Below are 14,189 nucleotides of genomic sequence, written 5' to 3'. Positions count from 1 at the left end.
GTCATAAATAAATACTTGAAATATATGTGTAAATAGAATTTTGGTAATACAAATCATATTTTCTCAATGATTTGCATAATAATATCAAAAATGCTTCATCTTCACTTTAAATTAATCCTAATTGGGAGTGATAACAGTTTTCCTTCCTAAGTATTTCTATCAAGTAGTTAAATCAGTATTAAAATGCACCAGAAGTTATTTTCAAAAACCCAGCAATTAATCATTTTAATGAGAGAAATCAGTCTTAAAAAGGAAAAGTCATTCTTGAGCCATGTAATTTTAAGTCAGAAAGGACAAGAGAGATTATTAGTGCAACTCTGTCCCATGAGAAAATTTTGAGCCCCAGAACAGAAAAATTAAATACTTAGCCTCATTATCACACATTTAGCTATAGTTGCTGATATGGATAGACAAGGATCCCAGATCTCGAGTGTATTTTCCACTGTGTTATGCTGGTATCTCATTTATATATTGTATATCTACATTTTTTCCATCTTGAATTGTCTTTATATGTCATGTACCAGTTAATACAAGTGAGGCCTATTTGTGAAGGTCTCATAAGTGCGACTAAAAGAAAATATCTTCCTAACACTGTACACCTGGTTACTTTGTGTTAAATGGAGTCACGTTCAAAGCTCATCACAGCCACAGTAGTGTATTTGATCCCACAGACTTTTCATTGAATCTGGATCTCACTCTGAGGCTTTTGAAGTTTTAGAAAACTTTTTAGGTGCCTCGTCTGTCACTTAATTGTTGTACAGCCTTGAACAAATCATTTAAGTCTCCAAAGGGTCTTAATTTTCTCTACCATAAAATGGAGCTAATGACTCTATTCACCTGACAAGACTATTGTAATGATCAAATGTGACAGAGATGCAAAACCTTTTTTGAGTATTTACTATGTCAGACACTTTACCAGTAGATAAAATTAAAATCAGGTAGTTTTGTTACCAAAAAATACCCAAGAGTTTATTATCTATGTGTAAATGTTTCATTTATTGACATATATATAATATTCTTTGTAATTTATATTTTCACAAATAAAATCTTGTCTTTTGTTACCCAAGCTTTTTTGTTGTTGTTCCGTTTACATTTATTCTTTGATCATATTGAGACTTGTAAGTATTCCTTTGTTCAATGTTTGAGAAACTACAAGGTAATTAACTGGTATTTATTATCTGCTTGATTTATTTTCTAGATATACTGCATTTATATCTACACCTAGATATACTATAGCAGATTTTTTTTATCTTTTTTAAGATTTATTTATTTCAGAAAGAGCACGAGTATGGGGAGGAGCAAAGAGAGAAGGACATAAAGTCCAACTTGGGGCTCGATCCCATGACCCTAAGATCATGACCTGAGCCAAAATCAAGAGTCCAAAGCTCAATGGACTGAGCCACCGAGGCGCACCCCCTTTTTATTATCTTTCTTAATAAGACTGACAAAATTACTTTTCACAGAAAAACCAATGCCATTTGTTGATAGAAATTGAAGTTCTCTGATATAAATGTCTATCAGACCACCTGCTGAAAACTGGGTGGGGGAGATACTGATAGGTACAAAAGTCTCATTTCTTTCTGTCAGTTTTTTAAGAATGTTGAATTTGGTCATCAGAATATAGATTAGGGGCACCTGGGTCGTTCAGTCAGTTAAGCATCTTACTCTTGATCTCAGCTCAGATCTTGATCTCAGGGTCATGAGTCTAAGCCCTGCGCTGGACTTCATGTTGGGTGTGGAGCCTACTTAAAAATCCAATGACACAAAGCCTACATTTTGTGTCATTGAACCCCTTTCACCCATGTTTAATATTAATATAAAAAAAATAAATTACTGTCAGAAGACATGGTGATATAAGCAAACATGGAACAAATTTTTCTGACTGAAAAAAATTTTAAATACTCAATATTTTAAAGGTAAAAATTAAAGTTCTAATAATTATTTTTACATTCTTTGTACTGTTATACTTTTAAAGACAAATTGTGGAATCTCAAGTTAGATCATTTTACTATAATAGTTGCTGAAAATTAAGAAAATCAAGGTAGAATAGTATACATGATTTAAAATGTGCTGCCTTTAAAAAAATAATAAATAAAATAAAATGTGCTGCCTTTGGGACATGTTTTAAATACTTTGATAAACTATCCTTTGTTAATTGCTTAGAAACAATAAGGAGGACAGGGTCATATTTGTAACTAGATTTCCTTCTGCCAATTCCTGATTTGTAAGTTACTATACTGCTAAACAGCAGCAAAAAAAGGCAATAGCCTCAAAATTAAAGGGGTTTAATTTTTTAAAAATTTAGATAAGAGAAAAAATTTTTATCAATAAAAAATATTTTTATAAGTATTGCTGGCAGGAACTGTATCTCATGGAGATTAACAATACTCAGTAGTAGTTTAATATCAATACCATATAAACTAGTTCAGTTTTAAATGCTATAACCCCATGTATCATAAATGAATATTATCAATTTATATACCTGAATATATATACCTAAGTTTTTCCCATTTAATTTTTTATCAAAGTGTTTATTGTCCTAGAAATCTAATTACTTTGGGGAAGTTTATTACTGGTAAAGTTCTAAGTGTTACTGGTGTCTGGATTATTTTATGTCAGTGTTAATTAAGGAAAGAGACTAAGATATATTGGCTTTATGTGTTTATTTTTGTTCTCATATCAAACCTTTCCACCACCTTTGAAGAGAATCTTAGCTCTACTATAGCTACCTTAACAGACGGGGAGAATACAAAATAAATAACCGATTGTATTGGTTGAGTAGTGGCAACAAAAAACTAAGAAGTAATTTATGTATGTGTTGTCTAGTAATATACCTCAGATAGCAAATTTATTACCAGGCACTTAAGGCAAATGTTATTATTGAACAATTTGGGGCAGAAGGAAAAATACTTAAGAAATAATAATATATGAAATAATGTCTTGAGTAGATTCATTATTGATGGATTAGAATGAACTGGATATATTCTTGATCTCCCCTCCTTTAACCCATACTGACATTCGTCAAATGGTTGGCTGAAATTCATTTCATAATCTGGGACCTTGGAGCAGATTTACCCCTTGTGCAAACCTAATTGACCCAGATAGGAATTGAACATGCTGCATTCAAACAGCAGTACTGTCTTCTGAAAGTTGAGCTTAGGATCGGAGTAAAGCAAACACTTTTGTATTTTTAAGGACACCCACAGCTTTTACAGCATTCGTTACTTAAACGTCTATGAAATAGCTTTGCACCAGAACCTCATTATCATGACAGTTAATGTTCAGCCATAGCACGCAGGTTGTGCGTTATCAAGAATATTAAATTCAGTCAGTGTTAAACCAGATGTTCTTCACAGTTACTAAATTTTTTTGAGGTGTTTCATAACATTGTAAAAACAGTTTTTAAGTAAGCTTTCCACCTAACGTGAGGCTTGAACTCACGACCCCAAGATCACAAGTCTCATGCTGTACCAATTGAACCTGCCAGGCTCCCCATTTTTGTAAAATATTTTAAAATAGTAACACTAATACTAATATTCATGTGAGAGATAATTTGTCTTCTTGAATTCATACATTTATTTTATTATTTTCGTTTTAAAAACAAAGTGGAAATTATAACCACTTGTCTTCATAGGCCTTAAAAAATCAAGTTTTTTAATTATTATTTTAGCAGTTTGTTCTAAGAAAATTAAAACTTTTCTGGAAGATGAGCTTAGGTGATCGAGATATTGATTCAGGTGTACTTGGCATAGCAGTTCATTAACTACATGTTAATTATCTATGATTACTCCAGAAAAGCTATATCATCTTTTAGGTTGCTTCATTAAATCATTAATTTTCTTGGAGGTAACTAAGCTTGACATAATTAAGCCATCTCAGTCTCCACAGATTTTTATCTTCCTATGATGTCAAGAACACTGAGCTAGTTAATATAAGGCGTTGTAACTTACTCCCTGGGTGTATTGACTGTATATTTTTAGATTATTTATACTATTTTGGTTCATTTTATGTTATATTTAATCTCATAAATTTCCTTAATGTTATAGCTTAGATTTTGAATTTTCTGTGTAATAAGCCCACTGATGTATTTGAACCACTTCTTACCAACAGTTCTTTGACCCATGGCTACAGAAGGCTGCTTCAGTTTATCCAGAAAGTCATATATGAGGAAGGATTTGATGGCTCCAATCCCCAGGTATTGAGCACCTTCAAAACCTTTTATAATCATGTATGTAATGCTGCTTTCAAACTCTCTAGAGGTAAACCCAGAGGTTTTAGAATCATCAACAGTGAACAAGCTGTTCCCAAGCTCAGAAGATGTCAATAAGCAGAGCACAGGCAGCCTTAGTTTAATTGTTAATGTGTATTTAAAGTTTTAGCTAAGTTCTCAGTGGATGCACAGAAGATGTATACACACATTGTCAACATAAATTATTTTTAAATATGTATTTATAGCACCTGGAATTAATAAATAGCCACATTTGGAAAATTACTCCTAAATCTGCAAGACTTGTACTTTCTTATCTAAATTTTTTATATTTGTCATTCAGTCTTGAATTGAATTACCTTATGAGTAAGGATTAATTATTTTAAGATTTTATTTCTTATAACATCATGCTTTGATTTGTCTCATTGAATAAAAAATGCATTTTTATTTGCTGTCTTAAAATATTTTATAACTTAATTATTTCTCTGTAGCGTCTAAAAATGGAAGTTTTTAAATTCCCACTATTAAAGATTCCAAATTCCTACTATTAAAGATGTTCCAGTTAGTTTAACTTAAACAAAATAAGAGAAATTTTATTTCTAGATATCATGCCTTTCAGAAGTCTTTCTCAGTGATTTTAATTGTTGTAGCTGCTAAAGATTTTCAGTTCATTATTATTATTTTAGCAGAATTATTTCCAAAGCACCATTATTTTTACTGAAGAAAGCAAAGAATCCAAAAGTCTTTTTTTTGGCATTATCAACTACATTTGCTCTTAATCCATAAATTTTAAGCATTCTTATAAACTTTACTGCTGTATTTAATGTTTTTTTCCACAGCAAGATAATTTTTAAATTTGTTTTGATCATCAGTTTAATAACTAGTTGAAAATACTTACGTGTGTGGTGGAGCATACACATTTATTTATAGATGGCTCTTCACGTATGCTACAGTTTTTGTGATGGGCCTTGGTTTTTATTACAATTTTATCTTGCTCATTGTTGCTCCATTTTTGGTCCTAGCTAAGATTTATGGGCACTGTGTCCGCCCTTTGGTGGCATTGCCCGTCAGGAGAGGTAAATTGGTCCCTGACAGACACCTCTCCCCACTCGCTGTGGTTACTATAGAAACAGGCATGTCATAACAGTTCCTATGATACAGTGTGCAGAGCTGCTGTTCTTGCAGAATGATGATACATCTTCTAAGAGCAGGAAATTTTATAAAATGCAAAACAGCAAAGGCAATAACAAAAAGATATACACATACTTGCATATATATGTATATACATACATATATGTACACACATCTACAGACATCCGTCCAAAGGACCCTTGATCAGTAAGCTATTACTGGAATGGAATGAAATGTTTGTTTTCTTAGTTATTTATTTGAGTATGAAAAACACCACCATTTTCAATAAATAGTACTTTATTTCATGAAAGTTGATAAACAACAAACTGAACTGGTTTGTTTCTCTGAACTGGAGGTTCTACAACTATTGACTTACATAAAGATTAAACAGAGTTGAGGTAGATATTTATATGGTGAATACCAAGAATGCTGAAAAAAATTTACAACATGCCAATAAGTTATAAAATTCCAATTTTATTGGAACAAAAGCAAATTTTATGTTGTTTTTTTGTTACTATATTTCTATATTGTTATGTTATAGAATGTATCATTTGCTAAATTGCCTCATCTATACATCTGTCTCAGAAACTTTAGATGAGTTCAAGAAGCCACAAAAATGCATCTATGAAGCACTACTTCAAAAAATATTATTCCTGAGTCAAAATAATGTTCTGATACTGAAATAAATCCTCCTTTAAAAAAAAAGATTTTTTATTTATTCATTTGAGAGACAGAGCACAGCATGGGGGAGAGGCAGAGGGAGAGGGAGAAGCAAGACTCCCTGCTGAGCTGGGAGCCTGACATGGGATGGGGCTCAACCCCAGGACCCTCGGATCATGACCTGAGCTGAAGGCAGACCCTTAACCGACTGAGCCACCGAGGCGCCCCAAATCCTTCTTTTTAAAAGGAAATTTTCATCTTATTTTCTCTATCACTACATTTTCAAATAAGCTTATATTGTCAAATAACCTAATTTAGTTTATTTGAAATAGGCTATAAGAAACTGAGTATTATATACTATTATATAATTACCTTGGTGGTAAGTAAAGTATTGTAGCTCATCTGTAAAGATATTTGGAATGGAGATATTTACAAATTGCTGTCATAATTTCATTTAAGTTATGATTTTTTAAATATCTAAAGAAATGTACAATAAAGATGAAATTTGAGCATTGATTTTACTTAGAATACCAGATTAAATATTTGAGATGTTCTCATAGGAATAAATTTAACTATTTATTGTTCAGCTTTCCACAAAAGTTTATTTTATAAATTTTAATATGCCTAACAATGTGCCCCATTATTATATAGCATAGCAAAGGAATTATATGTCCAAACGACACAGGAAATTTGTAATTCAGCCTTTTTTTTTTGCAATTACTGTCATTTTTTTAAAAATATAAATGTATTCCCTATGTTGAAGTATTATCTCAGTTATGTTCTGGTGTGCTGAGTACCTATCTCACTTAACTACCTTATTATTCATTCTTTGGCTTTAATATTTTCATTTTATTTTCAGATATATCAGTATATCTGTCAAAGTCGCTAAACCTCTATAGTTCTCCTGCTTCTGCACCTAACAGCATTTTTCTTATAAACTTTTAGCAGATGTTCTTTGATATAATAGTTGGTAATGGTGATTGGGTTAAAATATACAGCTGACCTTTGATTTCTGAAATGTTGACAGGGGAAACAATATAATGCTGCTCTCCTTCTACCTTCAGGTTTTGTTCTAATACCTAGATTTTGGGGGAAGGTTTTCTCTCCCTTTTTCCAGATGGCTCTTTCTGTTGAGAATCTAATTTAAGCTACAGTTCATGAGAAAACAAGTTTAGGAATGACAAAATGAAACTTAATCTTGCCATTTTACTTAAATTCTGAGTTTCTAAGTAATACAGTGTAAGGGATAACCTATCAGTTCACAAATATCTTACATGAATTCATCAAAAACTTATTTAAACTTCTAACCCATGCCCTGGTACATATTATTACCTTCATTTCATTTAAGTAATGCAGAAATTAAAAAAGAAAACAATTTTTATGGACTGCCAAGGATCATAACATATATCTTAAGGTGATTGCCTATCATAAACTTAATATGACCAGAAAAGAAAATTGGACCAGCTGCCTTAATAGTCTCATCATGTTCCAGGTCCTTGGAGTCAGGAAGGTGTTTTTAAATGTGCTTAAACTAAATTCCTTTTTCTGTAATCTCATTTTAATAGCTTTATCCAACCCATTGTGTTCCTTTATATATTTGACAGATTGTATGGGCTTATAGTACAACGTTCTAGTCTATCCTTTTTATTGTAGAGATGAGAAAATGAATGCCTAAGTAGTGTAGGGTCTTGCCCAGAACCACATCTTCTTAGTTACACAGTCCAGACTGTGAATATCTGTCTTATAATTCCATTTTACTAATTATTGTCCCCTTTTGTTTTTCCTCTTTTAACATTTCAGTGTTTTGTTCATTTTCCCTACTTTCCTTTGTTAATAAGTTCTCAAAAATACACAAACTCAACTTTCATCTGTAATATTAGGGAGATACTGGTTGGTTAATAAATTGTATTAGTTAAATAAATTTTATTAGTTTTATTATAGCAATAACAAGTGATATATTGTAGGATCTAGCTTCATCAGAAATCACACTCAAAAATGGCACATGTTCCAAACTTTTGCTTTAAGAGAGAAAACTTAACTTTCCCCATTGAAATTTTAATAATAATTTTTCAATTATTTCCATGCACCAGGTTTTGCTAATGTCTCCTCCTTTGCCCAGAAATTTTGCCAGATTGCCATGGAAAGCATATATAAAACATTTGTTCAGTTGGAATAACCCAAACAGTAAAATTTGTTATAAATATATCTCTGGCAAACACTTATTGATAATCATCCTAGGTTTTATTTAATGGTTTTTAAATGTTCTTTTCCCAGGAAATATTAGTCACTATTATGACCTTAATATCAGTACTTTTAACTTCTAGATGTTTACTTGTTCAATTTTATGAAAGCATTGAACTTAAATTATTTTGTAAAAATAGCTTCAAGAAGAATAAGTAAAGGCATATATAGAGTGTAAAACCAAAACACACATTTTTAACTTCTTTCAAACAAAGTATCAGGCATTGGACACAGAAGCATTAAATGAGAAATATTGAGCAAATTATAGTTTATTGAAAGACTTGTAGAATTTTGTAATACTAAGAATAGTTTGTAAGCATTCTGGTTTAGGTGTTCTTTATTGCTACCTGATTTTTTATATATTATTTCAGGCACCTCAAACATAATCCTTAGAGTAGTCACTGTTAAAATATAGAAGCTTGAGACTTTTGATACTCTTCAAATTTTCCAAAAGTAAGAAAAAGTCAGCTGGGTTTTTTTTGCACTCTTGTAATAATGAAGATTTCCTTCATTGCCTTATACTAACTACACATAAAGGTTTTTACCCCCTCTACTGACATTATCTCCCTAATCTTTCATAAATTTAAAAACTGGCGAAGAGAAGTAAAAGAGGTATCCTACCGGTTAACAAAACCTAATGTGTTTACCTCCCTCCCACTTTTCTCTAGAAAAAACAGAAAAATATTTTAAGAATAGGAATCCAGAATCTTGGTTCACCTTTGTGGGGAGATGACATTTGCTGTACAGAAAACTGTGACAACAGCCACAGCCTTACGAAGTTCCTGTATGTTCTCCGTGGTCTTCTACGAACCTCTCTTTCAGCCTGTATCATCACAATGCCAGCACATCTTATCCAGGTACGAATTGTTCCAAAAGTTCTTTCCCCTAACTAGTGTGACATAATGAAGTGCAATATATAAATGCTTTATGAGTCTGAGTCTGATAAGTTATTTTCATATGCCATTTAAGTAAAACAGATTTCAGAAATGCCAGAGAGGAAAATGTCTTTTACTTTAGATTGTTAAATTGTTGTGTATTTGTGGTTTTAATATAGAGTGAGTGTATGGTAAGTCCATCTTTAATAATGTTATTATTTTTTTCTTTGATTTCTTGTAAACATATAATATCATTGTGACATAAGGTTGATTTTTACTGATTTTATCTTTTCATTAATCATAAAGCTGATCTGAACATAGGTCTTAAAGAAATATTTGTACACCTATGTTCTTAGCAGCATTATTTATAATAGCTAAAATGTGGAAGCAATCTGAGAATCCATTAACAGATGAATCCATAAGCAAGATGTGGCCTATATTGCAATGGAATATTATTCAACCTTGAAAAGGAAGGCAATTCTGACATACGCAGCAACACTGATGAATCTTAAGGACATTATCCTAAGTGAAATAAGTCAGTCACAAAAAGACAAATACTGTGATTCCATTTACATGAGGTACTTAACGTATTAAACATAGAGACCGACGGTAGTATGGTGGTTGCCAGGGTCTGGGGGGAAGAGGGAATGGCAAGTTATTATTTAATAGGTACAGAGTTTCAGTTTTACAAAATGAAAACAGGTCTGGAAATTGTTAGTGGTGATGGTAGCATAACATTATGAATGTATTTAATATCACTGAACTGTACACTTAAAAATGGTTAAAATGGTAAATTTTACATATCTTTTTCCACGTTCAAAATTTTGAAGGAAAAAAGTTGATCTGAATAGGACAAGTCCCCTTCTTCCCTTGCTGTTTCTGTGTATAAACCTCCTGAAGCTACACTCTCAGGAAAACAGGTCAGTCCTCCCCAGATAGAAAAAGAGGGATCTTTGCAAGATTTTCCTCAACGGCTCAAAAAGTCCTTTTCTTAAGAATGTTCAAGAGGGGGGCACCTGGGTGGCTCAGTCGTTAAGCGTCTGCCTTCAGCTCAGGTCATGATCCCGGAGTCCTGGGATCTAGTCCCACATCGGGCTCCCTGCTCCGCAGGAAGCCTGCTTCTCCTTCTCCTACTCCCCCTGTTTGTGTTCCCTCTCTCTCTGTGTCTCTCTCTGTCGAATAAATAAATAAAATCTTAAAAAAAAAAAAAAAAAAGAATGTTCAAGAGGCTGGGGTGCCTGGCTGGCTCAGTCAGAAGAGCATGCAACTCTTGATCTCAGGTTCATGAGTTCAAACCCCACATTGGGTATAGAGATTACTTAAAGAAATAAAATTTTTAAAAAAACTTTATTTTCTCTTTTTTTATTTCATTTTTTTCCCTTGAGAGAGAGAGTGGGCAATGGGTGTGGAGGGTGGAGGGGCAGAGGAAGAGGGAGAGAGAAAATCCTAAGTAGTCTCCATGCTCAGCACGGAGCCCAACGCAGGACAGTCTCATGACCCTGAGACCATGACCTGAGCCAAAATCAAGAGTCAGACGTTCAACCCACTGAGCCACCCAGGTGCCCTCTCAAAAAAAATTTTTTAAAAAGAGAGTTCAAGAGGCAAGTTCGGGACAATTTTCATCATTATTATTATTGTACAAGTAAGAGAAAAACTAGAATTATATATTTTTCCATGGTATTACTATATATGTATATATATATACTAGAAATAAAAAATTGGCTGCAATGAATGGAATGTGAAAATCAAAATAGGCAAAATCACTGAAATCATTTTTTCTAATGTACATACTAAAACACTATGAGGGAAGTGGGGATAGGGGATGGGTGGCTGGGTGGTGGACATTGGGGAGGGTATGTGTTGCGGTGAGTGCTGTGTATTGTGAAAGACTGATGAATCACAGACCTGTGTCCTGAAACAAATAATACATTATATGTTAATAATAAAAAAATTTTTTTAAAAACACTGATTTAAAATGACATTTATAGCAGAAGAGTTTTGAGTTTTGTTTTCCTTTACTTCTCTAGGAAGTCATAATAATAGCAATAATGATAGCAGCTAATAAATATAAAACACTTAAAGTCAGGATCTAATGGTTCTTATAAATTTTTATGTAACTACTGTTACAATCTCCATTTTACACATAAGGAAACTGAAGTACACAAAAATTAAGAAACTAGATGAATGTTTAGTACTTGAGAAACCATGATTTGAACCTAGAAAATGGATTCCAGAACCACATACTAGAATATGTAACAGGTTTTTATTCTAGAACTCATTCAAAGCTAGTAAATCTCATATCTTTTATCTTAGAGCTAGAAATGACATGGGGCTCATCTGTGGTAGGCTCCTGCCTTTGGACAAGTAAAGCATTATCCCTATTTTGCAACTGAGGTCTGAACTGAAATGACATGTTCAAGCAAATCACAGAAACTAAGACTGTACTTGGTAAGATTACATGGTTCTATGCAAACTCTACATTTAACTACATTAACAGAAATATGAGATATAATTGAAATTTGGAGTTTGCCAAGGAGATAAAGAAATACCATTTTAACATGCTGTATCTAAACATACTGTATAAGGGTTAAAGCTGAGACTTTGTTAAGGACCCATGTGAAGTTTGTGAAACATAAATCCTTCATGAGGATTCCTTCATGAGCTTTCCTTCAATGTATAGGAAAAGGTTCATATTTTCCTTTAAGATAAAGTCACTATTTTAAGTGATTATTTAAGCATTTTAAGATAGTCTGATATAGCACTGTATTCCTTCCTGCACAAGTGGAGAGAGAAGTGTAATTGACAGTGTACCCCCATACATTGTCAGTGACTTGTGCTTTTGAGCTTTCTGAGGGTTACCATAGCAACTTTCTACTGTTCAAGTTAGCATTCCTCTTCGATAATTACAAACTTTTAGCAAAATAAAAATTCTTTTTTTTTTTTTAAGATTTTGTTTATTTATTTGAGAGAGAGAATGAGAGATAGAGAGCACGAGAGGGAAGGGGGTCAGAGGGAGAAGCAGACTCCCTGCTGAGCAGGGAGCCCGATGCGGGACTCGATCCCGGGACTCCAGGATCATGACCTGAGCCGAAGGCAGTCGCTTAACCAACTGAGCCACCCAGGCGCCCCTAAAAATTAATTCTTAATCAAAAAGAAATTTTGACTTTTCACATCAAGATTTCTTTTTTTTTTTAAGTAAATACATGGGGCTCAAACTCACAACCCCGAATTGATATCAAGAGTTGCATGCTGTCCCAACTGAGCCAGCTAGGTGCCTCTCAACATCAAGATTTCTTAAATCCAAATATTTCCCTCTCAACAAATTGGGGAGAAAAATCTGCATTTCTTATAAATTTAGTTATTGAAGCTGTGTTTTACTATTTTATTCATTCACTCATTTTTTCTACACTGTTTTTGTGACTGGTAGTACTGTAGCCCACTTTATATATCAGTGAAATTTTTAAAAATTGAACAAGATACTGGTTCCTTTCAGAGACCTTACTCTCTAGTTGGGAGACAAACATTAAAAACTTGTGTTACAATCTGAAAATGAAGTTAAGGAAACAGTTGCATTCATAACAGCACCAAAAAGAATAAAATACTTAGGAATAATTTTCACAAGGAAAATGTAAAACTTATACTCTGAAAACTATAAAACATTGTTGAAAGAAATTTTTAATGATCTAAATGAATGGAAAAACTTCTGAGGTGCATGGATCAGAAGGTTCAAAATGAATATGACCATAGTCTCCAAAATCATCTACAGATCCAATGCAGTCCTTATCAGAATTCCAGTTGACTTTTTGGGAGAAATTTGCAAGCTTATTCTAAAATGACTATGGAATTTCAGAGGACTTAGAATAACCAAAATAATCCTAAAAAGGAATAAAGTAGGAGGGCTCATATTTCTCAATTGCAAAATTTACTATAAAACAATGGTAAAAGGCAGTGTAGTACTCTCATAAAATAGGCATATAAATCAACGGAATAGAATTGAGAGTTTAGAAATAAATCCATACAGTCAACTGATTTCAACGAGAGTGCCAAGACCATTCAATAAGAAAAGAATCATCTTTTTCAACAAATGGAATGGGACAACTAGATAGCCACATGAGCAAAAGAATGAAGTTGGACTATTACCCCAAGGCATGTACAAAAATTAATTCAAATGGATCGAAGACCTAAATGTAAGAGCCAAAACTATAAAACTCTTATAAAAAAACTTTGGGAAAAATCTTTATAACCTTAGATTTGGCAAAGAATTCTTAGATATGGCACTAAAAGCACAAACAATGAAGAAAAAATAGACAAAGGGGACTTCATCAAACTTAGAAACTTCTTTTCTTTAAAGTAGCCTCCATGCCCAATGTGGGGCTTGAACTCACAGCCCTCAGATGAAGAGTCACGTGCTCTACCAACTGAGCCAGCCATGCACCTCAAAATTAAAAACTTTTGTGTTCAAAAGACACCATCAAGAAATCATAATGATAGGTGAAAATATTTACAAGTCATTTATCTGATTAGAGATTTGTATCTACAACACATAAAGAATGCTTTCAACTCAATAATAAAAAGACAATTTAATAAAAAATGGGAAAGGAATTTGAATATACAGTTTCCAAAGAAGATAGACAAATGGCCAGTTAGCACATGAAAGATGCTCAACATCATGAATCATCAAAAATGCAAATCAGAATTACAATGAGATACTACTACTTTACACTATCTAGAATGGGTAAAAAAGGTAGCAGTAAATGTTGGCAAGGTGAAGAAATTGGAACCGTCATATTTTGCTGGTGGGAATGTAAAAGGGTACAGCTGCTTTGGAAACAGTCTGGCACTTTTCAGTGATTCATCATAGAGTTATCATATGACCCAGCAATTCCACTCATTAGTATATACCCAAGAGAAATGAGACCCTGTGTCCACATAGAAACATGCGCATGAATGTTTATAGCACCATTATTCATAAGAGCCAAAAGGTGGAAACAGCCTAAATCTCCATTACTGATGCCTGGATAAACAAATGTGGTATATCCATACAATGAAATATTATTTGGCTATAAAAAGGAATG

General features: G+C 32.9%; 1 protein-coding gene across 1 annotated transcript in view; it reads left to right on the top strand.

Annotated features, from left to right (window-relative positions):
- The window catches only part of ELP4 (elongator acetyltransferase complex subunit 4), a 244,084-nt gene that overhangs the window by 89,129 nt on the left and 140,766 nt on the right, over positions 1-14,189 (top strand). The window contains exons 6-7 of the mRNA XM_028087751.2: positions 4,111-4,195; positions 8,908-9,096. Of these exons, the coding sequence (XP_027943552.1) occupies positions 4,111-4,195; positions 8,908-9,096 (274 nt within the window). The remainder of the gene's footprint in view (positions 1-4,110; positions 4,196-8,907; positions 9,097-14,189) is intronic.

The sequence above is a fragment of the Eumetopias jubatus genome, unplaced genomic scaffold (genome assembly GCF_037043125.1).
Source record: "Eumetopias jubatus isolate StellerSeaLion01/CBP00866 unplaced genomic scaffold, mEumJub1_p1.0 scaffold_13, whole genome shotgun sequence".
NCBI lineage: Eukaryota > Metazoa > Chordata > Mammalia > Carnivora > Otariidae > Eumetopias > Eumetopias jubatus.
Note: the sequence above shows the minus strand (reverse complement) of the source record. Positions and strands in the feature narration are given on the sequence as shown.